General features: G+C 40.6%; 1 protein-coding gene across 4 annotated transcripts; it reads left to right on the top strand.

Annotated features, from left to right (window-relative positions):
- The first annotated feature begins 14 nt into the window (after positions 1-14).
- RBM27 (RNA binding motif protein 27) lies at positions 15-27,110 on the top strand. Of its 4 annotated transcripts, none has more exons than XM_072873771.1 (21): positions 16-1,014; positions 3,806-3,924; positions 4,796-4,920; positions 7,353-7,444; positions 8,015-8,208; positions 9,038-9,295; positions 9,859-10,092; positions 11,326-11,460; positions 13,542-13,691; positions 15,572-15,719; positions 16,010-16,163; positions 17,367-17,630; positions 17,751-17,879; positions 18,748-18,870; positions 19,419-19,493; positions 19,603-19,767; positions 20,190-20,294; positions 20,401-20,592; positions 22,544-22,630; positions 23,096-23,206; positions 23,833-27,110. In XM_072873771.1, exons 1-21 carry the CDS (start codon positions 956-958, stop codon positions 23,917-23,919), a joined length of 3,006 nt encoding a protein of 1,001 aa, XP_072729872.1. In that variant the 5' UTR covers positions 16-955; the 3' UTR covers positions 23,920-27,110. The 4 variants fall into 4 exon arrangements, with proteins under 4 accessions (XP_072729874.1, XP_072729872.1, XP_072729871.1 ...); XM_072873770.1 differs by having other exon boundaries at positions 17-1,014; positions 7,338-7,444; XM_072873772.1 differs by lacking the exon at positions 13,542-13,691 and having other exon boundaries at positions 17-1,014; positions 7,338-7,444.
- The last annotated feature ends 529 nt before the right edge of the window (positions 27,111-27,639 follow it).

Below are 27,639 nucleotides of genomic sequence, written 5' to 3'. Positions count from 1 at the left end.
GGCAGCCGGGGCGGAGGGAGCGGGCCCGGGCCCGGCGGGGAGGCAGTGCGCCCGTCCGCCGCCTGCCGCCCCGGTCCCCTCCCCTCCCCTCCCGTGGCCGGGGCACGGCGGGAGCAGAGCCCGCCCGGTGCGCGGACAGAGCCCCGCTCCCAGGGCCGGGCCAGCGCAGGGGCTTGGCAGTGGCGGGGCCAAGCGGGGGCAGGGCCGCAGGCCTGCTCGCTGCGAGCGCGGCCGCGGCTCTTGGGCAAGCGGGCCGGGCGCGGCGCGGCCTCGCCGGTAAGGCAGCCGAGCCTGCCCCTGCTGTGCTCGCAGCGGCGGAGCCCGGCGAGCCGCTGGGCCTCCGCGCACGCGGAGTGGGGCCGCCGCCTCCCCCAGCCTCAGCAGAGGCCTCGGCACCGACCCCCGTCCGGGAGACCGGGGCGCGTCGCCGCCGCCGGGTGTGCCAGCGCAAAGGCCCGACCCCGCAGAGCGGCACGCGGGGGCGGCCCTGCGGAAACCGCGAAAAAGGGAGAAATAAAACAAATGCCCCTGCCCCGGCCGGGCCGCGGGGCTCCCGCCGGGCCGCTGGGGGCGCCACCTCCCGGGCTGCCCGGGCGCCGAGGCGCGCTGCCCCTTTAAGAGTCCCCCCGTCCCTCCCCCCAAGATGTCGCCCCGGCGTTCATGTGCTCGCTCGACCTAGCCTGCTGGTTCTCCGCTGACCTTCGGGACGGGCTCTTCGCGGCTGCTATTGGCTCGCAGCGCACGAGCGCCGCCGTCCGATTGGTGAGCGGCGGCCTCGTCCCGCCCCGGCTATGCCCAGCAGGTTGCGTTGCGGGCTGGCGGCTAGTTCCTGTACTAGGCCTCGGCGGGGGGAAGGGGCCGGGGCGAGCAACCGCTGCGGGGAGCGGGCCGGGCCGGGCAGGGCGGCGATGGCGGCGGCGGTGTAGAGCGGAGCCGGGCGGAGCAGCGGGCCACCATGATCATAGAGAACGTGGACGCTCTCAAGTCTTGGCTGGCCAAGTTGCTGGAGCCGATGTGAGTGCGGGCGGGGGCAGGGCCGTCCCGCCGGCGGTTGGCGGCGGGGCAGGGGCAGGTCGGTCCCCGCCGTGAGGGGAGGCGGCTCCCCGCTGGGGCGTGGGCGCGCAGGCCGGGGCGGGCAGCGCTTTCCACGGGGCCCCGTCCCCGCGGGAGGGGGCTGCGTGCGGGGCCGGGACGCGGGACGCGGGCCAGGCGGTGTGGCGCCGGGCCCTGCCCCCGCCGCCCTCCCTCGCCCCGCCGCTGCGGCGACCCGAGCCCGGGGCGGCCCCGTGTCCGGAGGCCCCGGGGAGGTGGGGGGGGAGACGAGGCCCGGCCCGGAGCCGCGCGGGCGGCTCGCCCGCTGGCCAGCGCTTCTGAGCAGACGCTGCGTTTGCGGGAGGCTCCGGGTTCAAGGGCTCGGGCCGAGGGCCGGGATTTGCCGGGGGCCGGGGCGCCGAGCGCGGCCTGCTGTCCCAAATCTGCGATTCGGCCCTGGCCGCCCGTGACAGCCGCGCAGAGCCCGTCTGCGCGCCGCGGCGGGCCCGGGGCCGCAGGCTGCTCCGCGGCGGCGGCTGGTAGCGTCCGGCTGCGCGGTGTGCGGCTGTAACGCAGCCCGTGAAACAAAACTGTGCGCCCGTTACCGAGAGTCACTGGAGCAACGGAGTGCACGCTCCAGAACGTCTGCCGGAGGCGGGGGGGGACGGCGGGGGGGCTGGGGGGACTGGTTGGGATTTTGCGAGCGGCGGGAGAGGATTGTTCCGAGGGGCTTTGCCTTGGTAATGAAAACCGCGGTGTTTCTGAAAAGCAGCTTGCACGCTGACCGAATACTCGTGACGTGGGTATAGCGAGGTGTTCGTGGAGTTTCCTCTGTAGCAAGGCTCTTCCGAAGGCAGCTAACTTGTCAGCAGCGAGCTAGAATTATGGCTTGCACAGAGTAAAGCTAAGACCCGTTTGAAGTTGCGGGGTGTACGTTTACAATGTGTAGTTAACCGATATTTCTAGAGATATTTTGCTATTTCCATATTTTAAATGGGCCTTAGAACTACTCAGTTGTAGTCATTAAGCAGCAGGCCTTTGAAAATTGTATGTGACTTTCCTTCTTTTTTAAGATAATGAGTCTCTGAAACTTGGTCAAATCCTTCTGAAAGCCTGTCTAGACTGGAGCGTAACTCTTGCTCCTGCACCTTCACTGCCCGTTCCGATCGACCTTCCGTCTCGCTGTCCAGCATTCCTTTGGTATCTGAGCTGCGCCATAGGGATGTGAGCCGGAGACGAGGGTTCATGGCAGAGAATCATAGAATTGCTGGTGGTCCTGAAGGTCGAGGGTTCAGGAGTGAAAATACACGATGGTTAACACACCTTACGCGTGCTCCTGTAGTGCGTAATGTAGCGTAACGCCTAAGAAAAAGTAATACATGGAGAAGGGAATGGGAATGGCTATAAAGTGATGGATCATCTCCTTTGTTTTAAATTGAAGGTTTATAGTCAGTTGCATGTGGGCACTAGCACTGAATACATTACATACAGTTTATTTCTTTTTGTGAGTGTGTGTGTAAGAATTGTAAAATCTGTAAATTTGTGGTTTCTTTATTGTTAATTGCTACACTTAACGTGGCTTTCGTCAGATGTTGGAAATAGCGAGCAAACTAATTTGGAGTAGAGCTGCTTGACTGGCTGCTCACTGAGGATTTTTATTTTCTCTAACCATTTGTCATCTGCATGGCTTTTTGCGTTTTGTTTGTTTGTTTGCTAGATTTTTTTTTTTACTTGAGATTATTTTGAGGTCTATATACTTTACACTATTTCCTTCTATTTCCATAGTTAATGTTCTTAGAAAATACCCAATCGCCTCTCTAAATGTTAATCTAAAAAAAAAAAGAAAACCAAAAAAAACCAAACTTTAAATCATCAAACTGTTTTAGGTTCCTACCTACCATCTGATAGCTTGCATCTTTTGAGAGAGGCAAAATGAGGAGCTATTGCTTAACCATTTAACACTGTTAATCTAGTCCATACTTTGAGTGTTTTTCTAGTAGCTGAATAACGGAATCTAAGGCAATATCCAATTTAAAGATTAGTGGCAGAGTATTGCTGCACAAAGTTGGCTATCTTTGGCCTTCGTGATAAGGGCTTAGGTAGTGCGGATGGTGAATCTGCGTTAATAATTGCACCGCTTTAGACATTTTACCAGTGTTAAGGGATTATCGTAGAATTTGTAGGCATGGAAATAGTCCTTGGGGAAGGAAAACCCCAGTACGTTGGGCACAGTAACTTCAGCTGTACAGAACGTATCTGTGTGCGTGTTTAAAATGTGCTTTTGCGATATCTTTTTGAACTACTTTTCATGGTAATAATGTTTTAATACTTAAAAACCACTTTAATGCTTTACAGTAATTGTGCAGTGACTTTCCTGGTACTTGCTCTGCTGTTCTTGTGGAGTCACACTTGGTGGTGGTTGCTGTGCTTAGAGAAAGTTAAGAAACAGTGGCATCTGCTCAGTTGCCCTAGAACTGGATCTTGCTGTAAAAAAGAAGAAAGGTCGTTTTTCCGAAGCAAAGCTCAGGAAGGAGCAAAAGAGTGGGAACACGGGGGGGGGGGGGTGTCACAAGCAACTAAAATACTGTGCTGTAATAGAAAAAACCTTTGCTGGCTCAGTCTCCCAGTGCAGCTGCGTTGGTGCTAGGTGTCAGAGAAGCATCCGATGTGTGTTGCCAGGTTTTCTGCGGTGGCTCTTCTGAAACAGTGATTGTCCAACACGGGGGTTTTGGCATACTTCAGCAGAATCAAGAATGGTTCTTTCTCTCAATAGATGTGACGCAGACCCCTCGGCCCTAGCCAACTATGTTGTGGCGTTAGTCAAGAAAGACAAACCAGAGAAAGAGCTGAAAGCTTTCTGTGCTGATCAGCTGGATGTCTTTCTGCAAAAAGGTACTGTGCTCTCCACTACTTTATCTGCTCAGTGGTTTTTGTTTCATGAAAAAAATGAAATTAATTTATATCTGCTCGGGGGGGAGGAGGAAGGATGATGCACCATTGTGGCCTTCAGAATACTTCTTGTTAACTGTGAATTTAATATTTCTTACAGAGTGTGAAGGAATAAAGATCTTGTGATTAAAAAAAAAAAAACTTAAGGTGAAGTTGTGTAGCTTCATCTTGTTCGTGGTCGGTGGGAGGAAATCCTCTGAAATAAAAGCTAGCAATTTCATTTTAAAGTATCAGTCACGCTGCCAGAAGTTTCTCTGACAAATGTTTGATAACTTTTGAAAACCTGGTCCATATTAATCTTTCAGACTTCTGGTGAGCTTCCCATAGCAATTTGGTTCAAATTCAAGGTTTTAAACACTTGAAATTCGGACACTCCCTGGGGAAGCTGTTGTGCATTTTTTTGTGATCTGATGTTAAATTGATGATCAGTCTTCTGTGAATTATTTACTCTCATAAAAATTGCCGTAAAGAGGCTGCTAACTGTAGCTAATGGAATAACTGTGGACTTACTCCTGGATCATAAGTTTAGATTAAACTTGTCCCTTAGAACATTTCAAAATCATGAATGTGATTGAAGGAAAAGTCTCTGTTTCTGTCTTTGATACACCTGATGAATTTCTTTGTCTAAATAAACAGCCTCAACTTCCACAAATGTAATTGCAGCTCCTTGAATGGAACTAATGTTCATTAATCTAAGATGCTGCTGCTGTGAGCAGTCCACGTGGATGACTTTTTTGCAGGGACTTCTCTGGTAAATCTAACAGTGCCCTTAAGTCAATATGTAACAATATTTTCTTGTGTTCTGTATCCTCAGAAACTTCAGGTTTTGTAGATAAACTTTTTGAAAGTCTGTACACAAAGAGTTATCTTCCTTCTCTCGAACCCACGAAAGTAGAAGCGAAGCCTGCAGGTCAGGAGAAAGAAGAAGTCAAGGAGGAGGTAACATTTTTTCTGTCTACCTGCCTCTAATGTTCAAATTAGCCATCCCATACATTTTTGAGACAAAATGGGGAAGAAAAATCCACTTTATTGTAACTAATGATCTTTATGATCTCTGTGCATCTGAAGAAAAATGGAAGATGACCATTCAGACAAGAACACTTTAAAATCCCTTTGTAGAGTCTACCTTTGATCTAGATTAATAGCATTCAGAAATCCTATTCAGATGTCCCTGGCAATAGGAGCTGATAATGATTTGGAAGGGTTTAAGAGAGGGGGAAGAAGCAAAAACATTCCAAAATGTTTCCCTTTCTGATTTTGTATATTCCGTGAGGAATAGAAATTATTTTAAATGTTTTCTGTAATACGTAAAATCTGTTAAATATGGTGGCCTCTATATTGAGGGATAATTACTTTTAAAAGTGAGGTAGCATTCATTTGCCAACAGTTCTTTCTTTTATCTTGTTTTTAAGTTTTATTGACAAAATTGAAAACAAGTTTTTGAGAAAAGCAAGTAATATTTCCATAGTTGTCTGAATCTCTTTGTACAATGTATAATCCTCTGCTAGCAGTTGTCTAAGATAGATGGTTTTCTCTGAGTTGGTGATTTTCCAAGGGAAGAGACCTCTTCTCTGTGTTTGTAGCATCCTAATGTACCAGCTTAGAGAGTGTTGGGGGAAAGAAATGCTACAGAAGTAAATGTTCTTTATTTCCATATACTCTGATCACAGTTTGCAAAGATACTTTAGGCTGAATATGTGTTTTAATTACTATAGGAAATGTGCAAATACATTCAGAGAGTATATATGAAATTCTAGTCCTTTCCCCTCATTCCAGGGATGCTTGTGTCATGCAGTGTTAAGAGCAAAAGCTGTTGCTGTCTTTATAAATGGACCACGGGGAGTGTTTTTTCTGAAAGTACTCTAAATGGGTATTCAGATTTGTGCTTTTGTCTGTGAACCTAAAATAACACGAAGGAAAGACCTTGCTGGAGTTATTTGTTCTGTCTTCAGAGTTAAAACTGGCTGGTGGTCATGAAGGTGACAGATAGCTGCAGATCAAAATCTGTCAGTCAACCAAACCAAAGCTGTATTACGAAACAATGTTGTTTTATTTGTTCGCATGGTTGTATTGTGTTTAGGTATCATGCTTATGTATTATTGTGGAACGCAGGTCCTTATTTGACAGAACATGATTCATCAGTTGATGTAAATTAAAGTTGCTCTTTAGTTTTTTCTCTCCTTTCTGATGTCCTTTTTTTATCTGAGGATGAGACACAGAATTATGGCAATTTATGGCACTAGCTTTGGTGATGGAAGTTCATAATTTGCAATTATAGAAGACTTTCGCTTTAATAGTTTTCCGATCAGTTCTCGAAGTACTGTCATAACTTATAAAAAGTGTTTTAGAACTGCCTTCAGTTGACTTAAACAGTGCTCTGCTGGGGGGAAAGGGGAAGGTTTGGGGCGGGCAGGAATAAGGCAGAAGATGTCTAGGACAGCTTTATGGGACAACTTCACAGGATCAGGACGTTAAGTAGTTATTTCAACATCAGTAAGGCCTTGATGATTTGTCATACAGCTCAGTGTATTACGTGATTCCTGCAAATGGAGGACACAAAACAAGTGTAGAATCGTAGCTAAGTCTAGGTTGGAAGGGACCCCAGATATCGTGATACAGCTTGTGCTGAGAGCAGAGGGCCTTAGGTCAGGCTGCCCAGAGCCCTGTCAAGCCAGGTCTTGAATATTTCTACCAATTCTCCCCTAACCAAGGATGCAGGAAGCCTTCCGTTTTGTTTTGTTTTAGTTGGAAAAAATCTTTTAAAGATTATTGCATGTAAACTTTTGCCACCAAAATTTACAGTAGCTTCTAAGCAGTGTAAAATGGCGGCAGAGGCAGCAAAAGTACAAAATGGGTTCACAGTGATTTACAGCAGTGGTATAGCTGACAGACTTCTAAAACTGTTTTTGTTGAGGCCAGCAAGAAATGTGACTAGTTCAACCAGGTGAACAGTTTTTTGCTTTAAAGCATTTATTTCAAAGTGTAACCAGTGACGTACCTACTTGGAGAAGTAACTCTCCTTAGTTGTGTTCCAGTTACGAGATTCAGAAAATACCTCATTTGTAGAATTGTTTACTCTAACTAACGAGAAAGAGAACTTGTTTTTCATGAATCCTGTTTAAAAACAAAATATCAAAGTAGTTTTATTTTGGGGCATCTGGTCTGCAGAAAAACCTGAAAGATTTGAAACAAAAAGTCCAACAACCTCTAGCACTTGGTTACTTGTAGTGCTTAAAAGTATTCTGTGCAAGTAATACTTGTTTTTATTCGGGATGCTAACTGTAACTTGAACTAAATCTTGTCTTATTTTCTTCATTAAAAAAGACAAAAAAGTGATACTCACCCTTGATTGGTAGTTGTCTCTTAAACAGAATTTTCAAGAGTCAGTTGAAGAAGAGCGGGATGGCAGGAAAAAGAAGTATTCCAGTCCACAGAGAAGCCGTGCAGATTCCAGTGAACAAAGGTTAGTTTTGAACCAAAATATTAATATATTCTTCTGTATTTGCTGGCAATCTTTAACTGTGGATTTTTACATTGTAGGTAGAGAAAAGTAGGGAGGAAACAACTATTTTTATGAAAAATCACTATCTGGAATGTATTATCTGTATGCTGATCACATGCATGAGAACCCTTCACTAGAAGTTGGTCTCTTCTGAAAAAATGACAGTATTTTTCAAATGTTAATACCTAGGAATGTCATCAATGCCATTCTTTCCCCTGTTATATAAATGAAAAGCATTGTTGGGGGGAAGGGTTGTTCACACAGTGTCAACATCACTTTTAAAACGTGTTCTGTTTTGGTTGTCTAACTTTTTCACCTTTCCAATTCTTAGTCCTCTCCTTGCTGGTTTCTACGAATTAGTGATTCAGCTTGGAGGTTCTGTACTTTTCTATGTAATTTGGGAAATTCTGACTTGAATGTTTCGCTGCCCAAATTGGATGGGCCAGATGAACAGTATCTTAACCTTTTGCATGCTTGTTTTTTAATTTGGTTTCTCTTTTCATAAACGTCGTCTGCATGCATCTTTTCTAGAACCAGAGAGAAAAAGAGAGATGATGGAAAATGGAGAGACTATGACAGATACTACGACAGGAGTGACTTGTACAGAGAGAAGTCTGGCTGGCGACGTGGCAGGAGTAAAAGTCGTAGTAAAAGCAGAGGGTTAAGTCGAAGTCGTAGCCGCAGTAGGGGTAGAAGCAAAGACCGTGATACAAGCAGAAGTGTTGGTGAGTACCCAAGGTGCTGCTTTAGAGAACATCTAATGTCAGTGATGTGTGGTGACTCCTACATACTGCATGGACTAGCAGGCTGTGGATGTCCTTGAGTAGTTGGAGGAAATTGAGAGCTTTGTGTTCCTGAAATTATTAGTTAAGATGCTGTTCATCAGAGCAGAACAATTAAGGGGATTGTTTTCTTCTTTGCTAACCTCTTAATTTATCCACAGGTGTATGCCAGTGGATATCAGTAGCTGATATTTTTGTGCCGTGTGTGTTGACAAAGCTTTTGGGTTTTTTCTTCCCCCCGCCCCCAAAGATCTATCTTTTTGCAAAATAGTGTTACTCTCTTTTTCACTTTATTACTGTGGATTTTTTAGAGCAGGTTTCTTTGTAATTGAAGGTGGTTACCATGTGATCCATTGTTCTTTTAAGGCTAATTCAGGTCTTTTGAAAAAATAAGAGGCACAGATTACAACAGATTTCAACGCATGTTGAGACCACATTAGTTAAGGGCGAGGGGTAGGTTTCTTGTTTCAGGCTTTTCCCCCTCTCTTTCTACTTTAAAAGGGAAAGCTGTAAGCCAGAATGGAATAAGGAGTAGGGGAATGAATGTGCATTTTGCAAAGAAAACATTTAGATTTCTGATCTTAAAACCTGGTTTGCATTATATTTAGTTCTTATTCCATTGGTAAGACTAAGCTCCTTCAAGAACAGTTTAACATGCAGAATCCTGAATATTTAAGGAAATGTTTGTACTGTTGTGTATTATCTTTTTCTCAAGGCTCTGATATACAGAACAAAGCGTGAAGACTTCACCTAACTTTTTTTTTTTAAACAGAGCACCGAGAGAGATCAAAATTCAAGAGTGAAAGAAATGATGTTGAAGGCTCATATAATCCTGTTTCCGTGTCTCCCAGTAAATCTACTGAACAGTATTCCTCTGCACAATCTATTCCCAGTGCTGTTACTGTAATTGCACCTGCGCACCATCTTGAAAACACAACAGAGAGCTGGTCAAATTACTATAACAATCACAGCAATCCCAGTTCATTTGGCAGAAACCCTCCTCCTAAAAGAAGATGTCGAGATTATGATGGTAAACTGTTTCTTAGTTTTGTTTCATGCCTTGTTGCAATTATTCTGTTACTTTTTTTTTTTTAGGCATTCACTAAATGTAGGCAGCAAGTCAAAATGCAGTAGCATGTGGACTGTACCTTGCATGTAAAACATGCATATATGGCCTATATTTTGCTGGGGAAATAACTAGTCTTACTGGAAGCAGTTTACTTATTATCTGACAGTTGCTGGATAAGAACATATGGAGTTTGTTCACAATTTTGTATATGCTTGGAAAATCTTTCAACCACTGGCAGTTCTGGTAAAGATTGCAGTATATGTCTTTAACATCAAATGAGTGGTACTTTTGATTTTTATTTTTTTTTTTCCCCCCACAGCTTTTACGATGGATGCATGTTTGTATGCTTTTATGGAAGATTATTCTAATTTGAATTATTTTGAAACCTCAACTGATAATGTAATGTTGGATCAGTGATTGCATGTTTTCTTTAGTAATAAATTCCAGCAAAAACTGAGATGCTACAAATCGCTGACAACTAATTTTTTTTTTCTAAAAAGATTATTAAATGTCCTGTTTTGCAGAGCGAGGATTTTGTGTACTTGGTGATCTTTGCCAGTTTGATCATGGAAATGATCCTTTAGTAGTAGATGAAGTTTCCTTGCCAAGTATGATTCCTTTTCCTCCACCACCTCCGGGACTTCCTCCTCCTCCTGGTATGCTTCTGCCCCCTTTGCCAGGTCCGGCTCGTAATATGAGGTTGCCAGTTCCACAAGCTCATCCACAGGCACCACCTCCTGTTGTGCTTCCCGTACCAAGTAAGTCAAAACGTTGTTCCGTGTTTCTTTATGTCACCAAGTTAAAATGATGGTTCTTTCTGGAAGATCTATGTGTATCCGAAGTAATGAGTTCAGGTTTCTTTGCTAGACATGTGCTATTCAAAATATTGTCAAAATAATTCTGAAAAATCGACTTGTGAAGTAGGATGTTCCTAGTACTCCCAATTGAATTAGATAAATTGGGTGGGGAAGAGGAGGTGGGTATCTTTCAGATTATCTCATAACCCTGGTGTTTGGATTGATCACTGATAATTGAATTACTAGCGCTTTTTTTCCCCTAATGCAAAAATGTTGATTTAATCTCCTAAAAGTTCTAATAAATTTCTGTGTTTGTGCTATATTATCTGCTACTAAAAACCAATATGTAATTGATACATCTAAGATCTATTTTAGCTCAACAGTGATCTCTGAGATATTTAGCCTTTTTTGTTATCTTACTGCATCTTATAATGTAAATTGTATGAAGAAATAGAATATTAGATGTGTGGTTACTCTGTTTCAGTACTCTCTATTCCAGTAACACAATACATGCTGTGATAGTTGTATCAAATAGCAGCAGCTATGGGATAAGAAATAATTTTATATAGGATTAACCCTAAACTTTGCATGAGCCTTTTAGTGGTGGAATTGGCTTGCTATTGAGAACTGGCAGTGCAGCTACCGTCTCTGACTGTAGTTGTGTCTTGATGGGTTGTGTGGTGTAACTCACTGTCCTTTTTGGGGCATGTAGTAGGTAGGAATGTATGTATCGTATATGGTGCAAACAAAGAAAAATAGCTAGCTAAATTCCTTGTCCATGAATGCCTTTTGCCCTGTAGTTCTTGTTTTAGAACCATAATCTAAATGTTGCTGATAAGATCTTTTGCTCTGAGCAAGCCTTGATTCTCCATGGCAGAGCTGAGGGAGGAGCTGCTTTAGTTAATGCAAGCTCTAACAATAAGAAACCTCTGGGGAAGAAAAGACACCTTTTTTTTTCTTTTTTTTTCTTTTTTTTGCTTAAAGCTTTATCCTTTCTGGGACAGAGAAAAGGTGTTGGAATGAGTAACCTACCTGAACAGGGCTTCTCAATTTACTTTTACTGTAGTGGGATTGTAAATATTTACAATCTTGACCTTACTCAAAGCAAGGCATAAACAAATTGCATTGAATTGTTTGCACGTTATATCTGTGGAGTTATAAGTCTTAGTGATCTATTCTGTGGTGTCATTGTAGGACCACCTTTAACACAGTCAAGTTTGATAAATAATCGTGACCAGCCTGGGACAAGTGCAGTGCCCAGTCTTGCACCTGTAGGAGCAAGACTACCTCCTCCTTTACCCCAGAACCTGCTGTATACAGTATCAGAACGTAAGCAAATACCTTTTTTAAAAATCTTCTTGAGATATAAATTTTAAAATTCTTCTGCTGACGTGTGTTTAGAAATTATTACCTCTGTCTTCCTCCAGTACATAGAAATCTAAAAAGAAGTCTGATGGCTTTCCTTGTGGTCAGTCCGTCATCTGCTGTTACTGTGTGAAATAGCAGTAGTGTTCTGTCACTGTCTGAGGAGAGATCATTTGTGGGGAGCTTCGTTTGGGTTTCATATGCTCAAAGCAATAAGATTGTTGCATAAGAAAGGGATCCCTTCATCTTCAAGCTGTTTAGTAGAACATTAGTAGGCAAAAGATGGATCTGCAAAGCTGTAATTACTGTTTAACTTGATCTTTATTCCTATCTGGTTTTGGCTACTACAGATGAGAGGTGGGTTTTTTTCAGCTGTGTGTCACAGTAGTCTCTACAGTCTTTGTATACATTAGTACTTTATTTCTGTCTTTTTTCCCAGAATCGACTTAGTTCTAGCTTTCTAACTTAAAGAAAATGGATGGCTTTCAGTGGACATGTCCATCTTCCATAACAGAGCTCAAATTTTTAAAAAGTGAGTCTTTATGAGGGGAAATAGCAAAATACCTGGAGAGTCCTAGATTGCTCAATTTAAATCCAACAAAGCTTAGATTTCTTTGATAGTGAAAGGAGTAATGGCATTTCCATGTTTTACATGAGCAAAATAATATAATGAAATCTCAGTGTTTTATAATATTCCCATCTGGGTTTTTTTTACATAAATATTCTGAATTTTATTCCAAGGAGGGCTCTAGTTCATGATCCATGTCATTTCCTTTGAGACTTCCACGCTTTTCAGACTTCAGTCACTCAAATATCTTGTTAGATTATTTGTTCAATTATCTCCAAATGCTGTCAGGCGTTTAGGTGTTACCATCTGATTCTTTCAGCTTCAGAACTTCTTCTAATGGGTGATTCTGTCTGTCTTAGCTCACAGGGCATCACTGACTTCAGTTGCACTACATAATTTTGTTCTCCAGAACATCTGTGGAGATTCTCATGTCCCGTTCTTGGACTGTTACGATAACAACTGCTGGTTGCCCTCTTGCAGTCAATCGAATGCCAAATCGTGGAGGAGGAGCTTGTGGTTCAGCTCCTGCAAGGTTAATGAAAGTTCTTGGCAGAGTCTGAAACTAAACTGTAGAACATCAGTATTGAAATTCTGGGGCATCTGTTTTAAATTGTAGAGTCTTCATTGTTGCTGTGGAATAAGGAGCTGAAATTTAGAGTGCTTCAAGTCTGTCACGTCCCCTTGTATAGGCATTCATTTCTGTTCCAGGATGTACTGTGTTTCTGTGGAGGCTTTTCATAGACTTTATTCATTCTAGTTCTTGTATAGCTTTTCCTTTTTATGGTTGGAAACATGCATCATCCTCGATTTGGACCTTGGGCTGGAGGAGCAATATGAGTCAATTCTGTCATCTTGTGTTCTCATGGTTACCCCTTTCGGTTAAAATAATCATTAGTATCTTACTGGACCTAGGCAGCTGATCTCACTCTTACATAATTTAAGAGAATTTAATAGGTAAGTATTGGTCAAATTACCTGATTTCTCAGCTTGCTTTGATTGGAATCATTTAAGTACATTCTTCCCCAGAAATCCTTTTCTGAAGTAAACTAGATAGTTGAGCAGCAAAGACTGAAAATCACTTTGCATCTTAGGCCCTACAGAATAAATGCTCAAACTAAATCTTTTGTTTCTCCCCTTGAAACACTGTCAGACATTGTGAAGGTTGTCATACTGACACCTCATTCCTTTTTCAGGCACCTCATCAGCAATACTCAGTTCTTGTGACCTATGCGCTTTTGACAAACAGTAACAATCAGATTAAAAAACAAAAGAGAATATGCCCAAAGAGACTTGGGTGTAAAGTTCAGTTGAGGGTTTTAAATGGCTACACACGTTGGCTGTACGACCTCTTTTCTCTCTTCTCTTCATCCAAAGCAACTTCTGATTCTTGGACATCCATGCATTTCCTTAAAGGAAAATTAACCCTGAGTCTTAAACTCATTTGAAAAATTCTTTCATTTCTCTCCTTTTTTTATAGATACATATGAGCCAGATGGCTATAACCCTGAAGCTCCTAGTATTACCAGTGCTGGTAGATCTCAGTATCGACAGTTCTTTACAAGAGCACAAACGCAGCGTCCAAATCTAATTGGCCTAACATCTGGGGAGATGGATACAAATCCAAGAGGTAGGAAGGGTTTCTAGTCATTGCTGTTGCTATTTTTGTCCAAGACCGTCAACGCTTATTTTCCCCCTTTTTCTGGCTGAAAGCAATAGTTTTTCTCACTGATCTAGTATTTCAGAGCAATTTTCAGACATCTCCACCTTTTTTAAAATGCTAATATGACCATATTAAAGTCAAAGCAGCCTTTTTGATTAAAAATAACCACTTGCTTGGGAATGTTACAAGGTTTTTTGTTCGTTGGTTGGTTGGTTGGGGGTTTATTCCTCTTTAGCCTGTGAAGGCACTTTTCAGGTGCTGGGTGCTTCTAGAAAGAAAAAACGGTGCAGAAGGATGGCTTTAAGCAGTACAGTCTGATGACTGCTTTTGATTTGCCAAGGGTGTGTTTAGGACCTGGGGCACAGAGGTGATGATCTACAATACTTGCCTCGGCTGTTGTGATGGTAGTGAAGAGGGGAGCTATCGTGGCATGTTTTTGTACTCGATGGTCTGACTCTCTCAGCCATCGGATATTCTCTCTAAAATGAACATTGCAGGTAGCATTCTAATTCTAGCCCATGGAAATCCCAGTCTGCATTTAAGTAATTCTGAATCCTTAACTGGATGGATGTGGATGTAGTCTCTTAGTGGTGACACATACGAAATATCTTTTAGGGGGAGAACAAGTCAAGGCTCTTTAAAGAAATTTTTGTTCTGTTAGCATAACTTTCTTTTTCCCTCCTGCTTTCCCTGCCCCGATCCTTAAAAGAAAAGATGTTAAATTTCAGTGTTTACTGTTACACTTCGGTGTTTCTTATACAGTAGATATGAAAGATTTTTTTTTTCCCCAATATTTCCTTCCAGTGACTCATTCTGTAAAGAATGTGGTTAAATATTATTGCAGAAATTGCTGTTGCTGTTTTCATCTTAATGAACATCATAAAGGCAGGGTTGGGGCTTTATTGCTGGCCCTCAGATTCTCTCTAAGAACCCATTCCAGTTGTAAAGCATGGGTGAGTGTTCGGCGGTGGTGCTTCAGACCACTTGTTTTACTGTCTTTGTCACGTGTGTGAAAAGTTTACTCTAAAATCATCCTCCAAAGTAAGATTAAAACTATGCCCAAAATGCCCAGTCTTTGTTCTCACCAGTGCAATTAGCAGAGCTCTGGCATATATAAAAAACATAGAAAATTGACTTATAACTCAGACTTCTTTTTAGGAGTTGAATATTTGGCATACACAGGAGACGAACAGCCATAGCATAATCTTAAAAAGGTTGTAAATAAATACTTGGCAAACTGTGATCTAGTGCTTTAGCTTTGTGTTTGTAGAAGTTGCTTCAAACTTTAATGTCTCGGAGTATAATTTCATGCCCTGGTTGTGCTTGATTATCAGTTTGATGCTGAAAACTGGATGGAGGGATGACAAGGGGATAGCAGTGGGAGGAACGGGTTCTTGGTTGCTTTTTCACTGTCAAAGGTTAATACAGGGAAAGTTGGTTGTTTATTCAGCCGGTGCCACATTGCAGAATTGTAACCTGAAGTCTGGGAACCTAGTCTTGTTTCTTTTCCTGCCCTTTTTTTTTTTTTTCCTTCTTCCCCTGCAGAATCTGAATTTTCAGTACCTGAAAGATGGAGTTTTAGCTTTTTTTTCTTCAAGCTAACACTAATCTTAAAGGTCAAAATCTCATCCCTGCTGGCTGGACTAAATGTTTGTTTTCCTCAAATTGTTTAGTTAGGCTAGCAAGTGATCTCTGAAGTAACTTCATGAGCAAAACTGACCAACTTGGTAAAGTCTTCCTAATCCTTATGTTTTTAAACTCAGTCCTATTTGCTGTTTAAGTGAAAGCTTTTCCGATGTCTCCATTGATGTATGGTGAATAATATGGGCCTTTTTCCTTTCCTCCAGCTGCCAATATTATCATCCAGACGGAACCTCCCATTCCCATTACAAATAATAGCAGCAATGTAACTAGAGTCGTCCTTGAACCAGACAGCAGGAAGAGATCTCCAGGTAGCATGGAGTGTCCACCATTAAAGAAGCCATGGCTGGGAAAGTAAGAATTAACAACTGCAGTTGACTAATTGGAATGTACTTTATTGCTATCAATGCTGTGAATATCGCTATTCACTAGTCCCTGTAATTTGAGCTGGTTGGGTCACAAAATCTGTGTCCACGTAATATGGAGACCAGATATTTGGTGGTGGGAGGAGCTCTGTTTTGTTAATGTCTAGAGTATATACTTTTAATGAGAAAAATAAAAGTTAAATGTCCGTTAACATTTGTTGCCTTACTTAAGTCTATGTATGCCTGTGTAAATTACTATCTTGTTCTCATTTTCTCTAGGCAAGCAAATAACAACCAGAATAAGCCAGGATTTTTGAAAAAGAATCAGTATACTAATACAAAATTAGAAGTTCGAAAAATTCCACCGGAATTGAACAATATTACACAGCTCAATGAACATTTCAGCAAATTTGGAACTATTGTAAACATTCAGGTAAAAAACCAAGTTCAGTTTTATGCTTGTATGTGGGTATTTTATTTTCCCTGAAGCCTTCTTGAATATTGCAGATGAACTACATTCCTTGAGAAATCTTAATGGAGGCTAACTGGGAGAGTAGGTAATCAAATTCAAAGAAACCTTTTCTTGGCCTACTCTGTATTATTATCTTAATTCTGTAAAAGTATGTTGGCTTCTGCCTTCATGAGGCCTTACTAAATTTGAAAGGCTTGCACATTTAACAGTATCTAAAACAGCTTTTGAGCAACTTGTGTATAACTTTTCAAAGAGATTCTGTCCTGTATGACAGTCCTACAGTATTTCATAGTCAGGATGTTGAAAAAGATGCTACAGGAGAGTCTTTATATGCATCAATTTATTACCACTTTGCATCCTAGAACTGGCTCCAGTTCAGTGGTGTTCCTTGCACTGCAAGAATGGGAAAAAGCACTATATAAGCAAAACACAGGTAGTTACATGGTTAAAAGAGCATTTAATTTCCATTTATTTTTCTAGACAAAACAGTTGCCTTTTAAGTCCTCGGTTAGAGGTCTAAATAAAAGATGGATACCTGGGAAGCCTCTGTATTTCTTGAGTTGATAATTTTATGTCTTAGCCCAAAAGATACTGTGGTGCTTTCTGCACCTCGATGATTAAATAATGCATTTAAAACATGCTATCGCAATCATTACACTAGAAAGTCCAAGATATGTTTTTATTCCTGTGATTAGTTTTTAGAGAAGAATAGTCTTATTCAAGACTGTTAGATAAAGCTTCTTTGAGAATGTGGTGAACCTTCACATTGTACATCCTCGGACCGTAGCCTTCTTTCAGGAGGTTAGAATAAAGAGCTTTCGAGTCAGCGCTAGGGTCTCTTCAGTCATACCCCAGTGGCAGTTCACAATGCTCTGAATATATGATGCTATTTGGTGGAGGAGTCTTTTTTGGGGATTGGGTTTTTTTGTTTGGTTAATTGGGTTTTTTTAATTTTTACTGTACATAGGCTTTGCTGCAAGTACATGTAGTACTTGCCAAAAGGTACTTGGCTTTAATTACATAGAATGTTTTACCTGTATTTTGAGCTGTTGTTATCATTAGATATCCCACTCATTATTGCAGATTATTTGTAGATTGGTTTGCTGCAGGTTGAGATGTTTTATTCCTTGAGAAGTAATGCATTCTAATGAACTTTTGATTTAGGTTGCTTTCCAGAATGATCCTGAAGCTGCTCTCATTCAGTACTTAACTAACGACGAGGCTAGGAAGGCGATTTCCAGCACAGAGGCAGTCCTGAACAATCGGTTTATAAGGGTACTGTGGCACAGAGAAAGTGAACAGCAGTCCCCATTGCTGCAGCAGCAACAGCAGCAGACACCCACGCAGTCTCTTCATCACCAACTTCACCTTCAGCAGCAAGCCCTGACCACGACCCCAGCTGTAACAATGCATAGCAATCTGTCAAAGGTATTGCGCTATCGTAAACTAGCGATTGAGCGGCGAAGGTTATCAGCTTTCCTAAATGACTGCTACTTCAAAAAAGCAGAGTATATAATCTTTCATTTTTTACTATCTATTGATACACAGGTGATGAACAAACCACTGGCGTCTGGTGCCTATGTCCTTAATAAGGTCCCAGTGAAACGTCGCCTTGGGGCAGCAGGTGGAAACCAGCCTGACTTAAGCCAGTCTGGGGCTGTGGTAGAGGATTCTCAGGTATGTTTATGAAGGCTGACCATGTTCATACTTTCAGTTAAAGCTTTGGCCTGTTAGCTAAGAAGGAACTAGCAAATAGAACTTGCGAATTGTTCCCTGTTGGTTCTGTTTCTTTTCACTAATGTTCCGTGCAACCATGGTCAGTCACTTCTTCCTAGTTTTGTTAGTTGTTTATATAAAATAGGGACAATGACTTCAGAAGCAAAGTATCAGTATTTTAAGTAGCATAAAATATTTTTGGCACTGCTTCATAGTAAACAAATTTGACAGCCTATATGTGATGTCGGCTTTTTGTTGGAGAATGTAATTGCTTTCCCAGTGATTTTTGAGCTTATGCTGTGCTTGAACAGTAGTGCTAGAAGCTTATAGAATGCTTCTGCATAGAGTTCAAGCTGATACAGTTTAATTCACACTGATACCATAGTGCAGCATGTGTTCTTGGCCACAGAGAAGTCCTTGTAAGAAAGGAAGTATGCAGGTGACTTTTGCTGCCTTGTTTGATCAGAAAGTGTGATGTTAGCCTATGACTGCAAAGCTGAATATAATGCAGATGCAGAAGATCAGCTTCAGTGGTCTTCCTAGTGGATATCAGGATACAGAGGGAGTTTTGGATGAAGAGGGAAAGAAAGTATCTTTTGCAGAAATCCTTTTAACACTCATTTAAGCTGGTCGCTTCCAAGCGAGTTGACTGTTAGACTGATGCCTTTATGCATGTGTTTTGACTGCCTTGGTCTTTTTGTCTCGGTGCACAAATCTGGAAGTTTGTGTTCGTGTTTCACAGAATACATTTCTCTAAAATTCATCGATGGTATATCACATTTGTTTTAAGCTATTACATATTTTTCTCTGTGTGTTTTTACTATTTCAGACTTTTCCTACTTCTACAAGCCACTCAAAAATGGTTTACAGTTCTTCAAACTTAAAGACATCTATGAAGCCTGGCGCAGGGTCTAAACCTCACGATGTGCAAGAAGCCCTTAAAAAAAAACAGGTACTTTACTATTCATTGGCTGACTGACAGTATAGCGATCAGTACTTTATGAAAAGTACTTTAAAGAAAGGCTTGATAGGCAACTTAAACCTCAAATATTGCTGTATGGCTTTCTACATCAGCGTAGTTTTTGTCATGGTTATCGGACTAGCTTGCAAATGCACGTTGAGGTTAATCATGGGTAAGGGAGTATTCCTTTTGGGGTGTCTCACTTGACACACTTGGTCGTGTGTGGGTTTTATGGGTTTTCTTGAGGCATTTCTCTGATTTTAATTTCTGCAGGTATGAGACACTTAGATGACAACTTCTTAAGAGGTGTCCAAAGGGGGCAAAAATTTAGTAGAGTACTTCACAGCAGGAAGTTAGCAACTTTTTATTGGTTTTTTTTTTCCCAGATCAGATACACTTTATACTTGTGCATTGTGCAGACTAGTAGTTTTCATTATGGCCTTCACTTCTATAGCTTGAAGAAGAAAATATGATATATTTGAGTACATATAATGCTAGACTGCTTTTTTACTGATGGAAAGAATTTTGTTCTCATATAGGAGGCAATGAAACTCCAACAAGACATGAGGAAAAAGAAGCAGGAGATGTTAGAAAAACAAATAGAATGCCAGAAGGTAAGTCTGGAATGTCTTCTAGTAAATACATTCTGATTTTGTAGATACCTGCCTGTTCAGCATTGTTTTCCCTGGAATTTTATATTCCTGCTCTTTTATTAATACATAGATGTTGATATCCAAGCTGGAGAAAAATAAGGCCATGAAACCAGAAGAGAGAGCAGAAATAATGAAGACCTTAAAAGAACTAGCAGGAAAAATATCTCAGTTAAAGGATGAATTAAAAACTTCATCTACAACCTCTACACCATCAAAATTAAAGTCCAAGACAGAGGTAATTATTGCGCAAGACACTTGCCAGCCTGTCTTTTGTAACTATCTGTAATATTATGTCCTAAAAATGCAGCAACATTAGATCAAAACACTTCCAAGCAGTATTTTGAATTTGAGAGTGCTAATGGACAAGCAAGCTATGGTTTTAAGGAACTCCGATGACCTAGTTTTGCATGTAGCTCATCCAGGCTTGTTCCAATTCTGAAGCAGAGAATTCTGGGTCCTTCAAAAAATGGGTTGGGGGAAGAGCATAGAGGCAATTAAAACAAACTGAATTTAGAGGAAAGTATGGATATTGTGTACTGATCTGTCTATACCATTTACATAAATGTATTGCCGAAGAAGTGGAATAAAACATTAAAAGCACGCATTACAGTTCTGCTTTTCCCTTCCATTTTCTCTTTCTGCACCTTTTTCTCCAAGGCGCAAAAGGAACTTTTAGACGCAGAGCTGGACTTCCATAAGAGACTGTCTTCTGGAGAAGACACAACTGAATTGCGAAAAAAGCTAAATCAGTTACAAGTAGAGGTGAGTTTGTCTGGATTGATGCTTTAAATGTATTTATGATATATAAATGTGTTAAATCCTTTCAAACTGAGGATGGCTTTGTACGTTATTTGCCTTCTTTAAACAGGCTGCCCGTTTAGGCATTTTGCCTGTTGGTCGAGGAAAGACAGTGCCAGCCCAAGGAAGAGGTCGAGGACGGGGTCGTGGTGGGAGAGGAAGGGGCATGTTGAATCATATGGTCGTAGATCATCGTCCCAAAGCACTAACAGTTGGAGGCTTCATTGAAGAGGAAAAAGATGAATTGTTACAGCACTTCTCTGTAAGTATGAGGTCACATTAAAGAAAAAGAAAAACCTGAAGAGGAGAATTGTGGCCGAACTGTAAATCTGAGATTAAGTAGGTAACCAATACCCTGGATGTGTGCTTACTTGCAAAGAGAGGCGTGCCAAGACCTTTGTAAATAACTGTTTTTATTTTCCAAATTCTTGAAGATGCAAGTCTTTTTGTTTCTGTTAGTGCAAACAAATCAAAGACTTCATCCTGAATTCGTGGAACAGGCTATGGATAATCAAATGGTTTCAAGAGTTATCAAGGGTGTACTTGTAATGTCTTTTATAGCTGCCCGATGCATTCTTTTAATGGGCAAAGCTAAATAGCTTACTCTTATTAATTCTGCACTGAAGTCATTTAAAACAGACATTAGAAGGCTGAAAAATACCTATCAGCCTGTCTCTGTTTACAAACTATTTTTCAGATTAGCAATTCATACCATTTATCTTGTTTCTCTCTAGCTCAAGAAGCAAAGCACTGTTTTGCTAAACAGGACATCCAATTTCCAAGTAGTTAAATTTGTTTACGAACTCGTGGTAGAGCAAGTAGCCTGCTAGTTTGCAAGCTAAGTTAATGGCTGTGTTATCATCATAACTAAGTTAACACAATAAAGGGAAAACTGATTTTACATTTCCCTCAGTTACTCTTTCCAAAATTAAATGTTTTCATGTGCAAAGCTCGTAAACTTCTCAGAGAGATCATGTAATACTTCATAAATAGACCCAGCATGAAATCTAAGCTTGATCAAGTCAGGTTGGTATTTCTGGATGTTCTTTGCGAAGCAAGTGACTGATACGGAAAACTAATTTTGTAGAATCCTACCCTTCACTGCTTTTCTGTATCCAGCACTAGAGTTCTCAAGAGAACTGGTAATCTGAAAGCTAGTTTGTGTCTGGTTTGAGGGGGAGCAGAGAACTTTACAGTTCTTCATACAGTGGGGTAAGCTTTGCTCTTTGGGGAACTGTTACTCTCTGCTTTGGCCTCTTTGCTTATCAGAAGGTTAGAGGCCACTACTACTGCTTTGATTAGGTAAACTCAGTGAAAAATGTTGTGTGGTTTGATCAAAAAAACCAACCTGCTTTATGGTATGATAACAGTGCCATGAACCCTGGGAAGAGTCCTAAGAGGGGACCAGAGCACCTGTTTTTAAAAGATCTTTGCTTTAATTCTATTTCTGAGAGACTTCATGTTTTTGAAAGTTTTAGTCGTCCTTAGCTGCTAAAACCAGTAAAAGTTTTTATGAACAACTAGTGCTGTTACTCAAGCTATTATCTTACTGGCTTTTAAACTACTTTTCTTCTGCTATTCACATTAAATCTGAAGTAGACTACAATTTTCTTTCGTACTCCATGCATAAATCCATTTTTTGTTGGGTTTGGGGTTTTTTTACTATTTAACTATCGTTGCTGTGGTCATTCCAATTTTCACTATTATGCAGTATAGAAATTCTAAAAATGCAAACTTCTTGTTAATCTAGCCATGCTAGATTATATTTTTTCCTCCTCCCAGTAGTATACTTATAGAACGTATTCAGGAGCTCTATAGCAAAGTTTGATTCCTGTTACTGAAATCTCTTTTGCAAATTAATGAGCTCTAAAGGACTTAACAGGTCTAAAGAAGTACAACAATGAAGGGCAGAAGGGAATAAGGGAAACAGTGAATTCAAAGAATTCACTTCTGAGCTATAAATTAATACACTTTCCTCCTGCAAAAGTAAGCTCCACTTATTAGAATAACAATACATCTGAGCTTTTGCCCAAAAATACGGGTACAAATGGTGCAATATTGCTGGATGATGCAGCTGAGATTTCTCTGGCTCTCACTTTTCTGCCCAGAAAATAAGGTTTCAGGGGTGTTTCAGTGCACTGCAATTGTAGCACATGATGATTGTGTTTTTGGAGGAGAATATTGCTTCTGTTCCTAATCGATTTTTCTCTCAGAAATTTGGAGATATTGAAGACCTTCAAGAAGAGGAGTCCCCCTTAAGTGTTGTTCTAACTTTTAAATCTCGCTCAGAAGCTGAGAATGTAAGTAAAATAATGGAATTTTTTTTCCCCACAGTTCTAAAATAAGAATTTTTAACTTCTTGTGTCTCCCTTTGTATTTTAAAGTTTGGCAGGCTTTGATCCCAGTAGTTTGAGCTAGATAGTGTGGGTATTTGTTGCTACTGCGGATAGTGTCACTAAAGGGGGAAATACCTCCTGTTTACCTTAATAGTAACCTTTATCAGCAAAAGATGTGTTCGGTGTCACGATCAGTTCAGAGCTCTGTTAATCTTTTCAGATTGCTGGTAGATGAGTGTTATTTAGCTGATTCAGGTTTGAATGAAGTTGCTCTCAGAAGACTGAAGTGGATGATTGTGGCTTATATGTTTGCAATCTTCAAATGTGCATCTGCATGATATTCACTGGGTCTAGCCCATTGTTGGTGATCTTAAAAATTCTTTACTTGATCCTGTTTTTGAAAATATGTTCATTTAAAATACAATCTAGGCTGCTAACCAAGGATCCCGGTTCAAAGACCGAAGGCTACAGATATCGTGGTACAAACCTAAGGTACCTTCTGTGTCCACAGAAATCGAGGAAGAGGAGTCTAAGGAAGAGGTATGAAAAGGTGTTAATAACCTAATCTTTTAGGAGTCTAACAGCTAAGAGCTCTTTTAGGATACAGGTTTCTGTTTACTGAAGAAATTTCGTGAAAGATGTTTTTGCAAACCAGAAACTTAACCATTTTTGAGTAGTCAGGTAGATTTTCCACATTTTAAAAAAGGGAAAAGGGAACAAAAAAATACACTTTCTGGATGGGATGTTGATTTGCCAACTATGAAAATAAACCTCACATTCTCTATATGCAGCCTGCTAATCTTTTTATGTCACAGTATTAATGCTCCACTGTAGGATAAGTTACGGATATTCTTTCCTGTAATTATGAACACATTAAGCTTTTAAAGGTTTTTCTGTCTAGGCATTTAACAGAAAACTTGTTTCAGAGAGGGTGGGTGGTTGTTCAGTCCTGCTTCCTTTGAAGTTTGGCTTTCTTTTCCTTTCTTGATGTGTGAGGCTACAGTTCTTTCTGTAAAACTTGTGGAATGTAATTGCGTGCGTTTCAGCGAGACATACGGTAAACAAGAACCGGCTCTAAAGTACAACTGGTGCTGTGTTGCATGACGTGTTTCCTAGGATACAGCAGGGAACTTCTTTGTTTAAAAGTATGGTTTTTCTTCATCTAGGAGACTGAAACCTCAGATTTATTTTTGCACGAAGATGATGATGATGATGACGAAGATGAGGATGAATCCCGTTCCTGGAGAAGATGAAACTTGATGTTGGAAATGTATCATTTTAGGAATATAGTTCAAGCTACATCTTTTAAACGTTTATTTAAGGAAGTTGATGAGCCAAAAAAAGCTTTACTTTCTTTTCAAACCACAAGATTTAAAGTGAGCAAAGTTTGTTATAAAAACATTTCGGATATAGAGCTGTGATACTAAGCTAGCCAAAGGCCCAGTAACTTTTTACATAATTATCAAGCTCACCAGGGTGGTGATTTTTTTCTATTTAAGAATGATAAAAAGAGAGAGGGAGAAAAAAATATTAGTATTTTCTTGTCCTCTTTTTGTGTCACCTGTATTACCTTGTTTTGGGTTTTTTATAATGTCGTTGATTTGTTAGTTTATAATTGAAAAGATATTACAGGTTTTATTTAGCAATATTATGGAGTTAGGGGAAAGACGCAAACTTTCATTAAATGTTATGAAAGAAAAAATTGCCTCATTTGCTAATTGAAAAAGGGTAGCATTTTATTTCATATTGAATCACTTATTGTAGGAATTATTTGTGGCTAGATTCGTAAATCATTTATTTCAATATGTTTGAAAGCCACATGGTTTCTGTGTTCTACTGCTTTTTGTGAGAGGAGATGGAAGAAGCAATTTAACAGGGTATTATTACAATATTGTCCAGTTCACTCTGTTTCTTCAAGTTCTGCTTCACAGAAAACATCAGCAATGACACATACTTGAGTGAATTTTCACTCACTGTTGATTTTCTTGTGTAGTTTCAGTATAAGGTTCAAGTTTTAAGTTAGACTGTTTGTTTACTGCGTTTCAGTATTTGTGAGCGTGAATGTAATGAGTGTCACACTTCCTTGAAAAGAAAACCAACTAAACTGGCAACCACCCGCCAGCCCGTAGAAACTCTTCCTCCTCTCCCTGTTACCAGCTGTTCACGTTCAAACCAGATGCACGACACGTTCAGAGCAAAATGCTTTTTCGCCAGCAGCACGCCAGTGTCCGGCTCAAGACTGGCCTTAAACCAGTGCTGTAAGTCTTCAGAGGAGTGTTCAGAGCTGGTTTTGGAAGTTTATTAACTTATCTCCAAGTACAGTTTTGTTCAGGCACATTTAAAATGAACACCATTACATTCTCAGTTGCCTTCTTATTTTACCATTTTAAAAACACCCTCCCCCTCCCCAGAAGTGGTGCGTATTACGCTAGAAATGAGGGTAACACGTTCAGATACTTGAGCCGTGTATCTTAACTGTTACACGGCTCTTGCGGTTCATGAACGCGTTATCTAGTAAGTATTTTCCTTGACTCTGTCCATTGGTACCGTACACTTTTCAGTACATTTTATGTACGTTTCTATACAAAATAAACAGAATGTCGGTGCAAAAATGCTCTCCTCCTTTGAGTAATTAGTTTACCAGTATATTTCCCAGCAAGTTCCTGACTGAGGAAAAATAGACATCAAAACCTTTAAATTACAATGGCTCTGAACGTGGCTAGTGACACGTAGCTGAGCATGCCTTTGGGTTCACAGTTCCCCTAACTTCGTTACCCTTTTGCCATGGCGGTGTACCAAAAGTCAAAGCAGAACAATTTTCTGTTTCCTTGACAGCTGAAGGGAATATGTCTTTCGGTATTCTGTCTCTTCACATCCAAACCTCACCTCTCTATATAATTAGGACTTTCCTGCTAATACTGAGGCTAAATTACAGGCATGAAGAAATGAGGGGAAACCAATCCTACATACTTAGAAGAATGTCTTGCTTTTCTCCCATCATCTCCAATGGGTTTTTTTAATGTCCGTGGCTCAGTCCGTGTATATTTTGAAAAGTCCATTGCAGCAAATGTATTTGAGTCCTGACAGTTTAAAAAATGATAGAGGGAACAAAAGGATTTATATATTTTTTTGTACAGAGTTTTTTCTTAAACTGTATAATTTTGTAAATATTTTGCTTTTTTGTGTACTAAAACTACCAGCGTATAGATTTCAATAAGAATTGTTGTATTTTTGTATTTGGAAAATGAAAATTACAGTGAATGAATGAAGCTGTAAGAAAAATTGCAGTAGCCTTTGACACACGTAGAATGGGATTCCTTTTCATATGGTTTTAGCTCTAAAGTGACACCTGACTGGCAGACTGTGTTCAGGGACGCTTGCCCTTGCCCAGGCGTGCTGGCTGTTCAAGTTGGGCGAGAGAGGAGGGAAGCGAGTGCAGTAGCTTTATTTAATGATTTCTTGAGAGCTTCATACGATTTCTTTTTTTTTTTCCCCTTTGCAGTACGCATTGGCAGGCTTACATAAATCCTCCAGTGACATCCCAAACACAATTTCTAAGCGCCGAGGCACAAAAGTGAGTTGTGCCTCTGAACTTAGCTTGTGTATTGAAAGCATGCTATTGTATTATTGGGAACTTAAGTGATGGGCAGTATAGCGGTATCTGACTTCTGGTGGTTGAGGAGGAGGAAAGCTCTTGGAAAGTGACCTTCGTTTTGCCAAGGCTTATGGATCTCCCTGCGTTTTAGGGTATACTGGGCTATATTAAGCTGTCTGGGGGCTTGGGTTGGTTTGTTTTAGTAGGTAACGTGGCAGTACAGCTTACCTTATTTTTATGGCAGCACTTCATTGTGAAATTCATGTGTATTTTCAGAGTACATTAGGCAGAATCTATAATCAACAAGGTAACTTGTGTACACCAGCCAGTGTATTTACAGGCGATGTGTAATCAGATGTCACCGGTCCGAAGTTAGGGTATAAACATTGAAAAGAGGATGGGATAAGAAAAGAAAGTAACTGTTATGAAGAATTATCTCCCTTTTGTTGTTGAATTACCCTAAGCAAAAAGAAACAAACTCAAGAGTTGAAAAGATAAATCTGAAAACAGTTGCCTGCTTATTGCGAAAACAACACTTTTTTAACAAAATCATGTGAAAAGGAATGAAGTTCCTCTTGGTGTATAGTAAACTTGTACTATAGTTTTTACAAATTGTGAACTTGTGTAATAGTATAATAGGAGATATTGTTGAATTTCTAACTGTTTATACATTTAAATTCATATATGTAATGTTTGTTTTATTGATTACAATCTGAATTTCTAAGATGCATGTTGACTTTTTTGCAATAAAGATATACTATGGAATGGTTCAAGATTTAGAAAAGACAAAGAAAATTCTAACTTAAATAAATTGGACAGCAGAACCATTCAAAAAAAATTACAACTATCACAAAAAGAGCGTTATCACTTCTTTTGGGGGGGAAGTATATGTGTGCAGGGGGTCTTCATTTGTACGGAATGTGGGTGCAAGTTCCTTTTACTTCACAGCTGACAGCGAGGAGAGGAATCGCCAAGTGGATCAGTGCTGTGAGGTGGTACTCCTTCAGCCACTGAACTGATGGGGGAGGACACAGCGCGGGTGGGAGGGATTCCAGTACAGGCGGTTCTACCTTCGGGGGAAGGTTCAGAGCTTAACAGAAAATGAAGAATGTGCTACAGACCTTGGGGCGATCCATGGTCTCTTTTATAGATTTGCAGTATTGCTGGGTTGTTGAAAATAGCGTGTACAAAATATGAAATTATATACGTGCAAATTCTATTTTGCAATTCCCCTTTGCAATTTCGTCTGAAAACTAATTTATTCTATTGTTAACGTTATTTGCTGCTTTCACTAATTTCCGATACTCCCGTCTCTCTCCGGTGTTGCTTTCATTAATGTAAATGTTCGTTTGTGTTCCAAGTTTTTTGAAAGGCTTTT

Source organism: Ciconia boyciana, chromosome 9 (assembly GCF_034638445.1).
Source record: "Ciconia boyciana chromosome 9, ASM3463844v1, whole genome shotgun sequence".
NCBI lineage: Eukaryota > Metazoa > Chordata > Aves > Ciconiiformes > Ciconiidae > Ciconia > Ciconia boyciana.
This window is presented reverse-complemented; position numbering and strand designations above follow the sequence as displayed.

Bases quoted from the DNA above. Each gene is read 5' to 3' on its own strand.
- RBM27 (XM_072873770.1), top strand. From the start codon at position 956: ATGATCATAGAGAACGTGGACGCTCTCAAGTCTTGGCTGGCCAAGTTG. The intron at 10,093-11,325 runs GTAAGTCAAAAC...GTGTCATTGTAG, and splicing joins TGTTGTGCTTCCCGTACCAA to GACCACCTTTAACACAGTCA. The intron at 11,461-13,541 runs GTAAGCAAATAC...CTTTTTTTATAG, and splicing joins GCTGTATACAGTATCAGAAC to ATACATATGAGCCAGATGGC.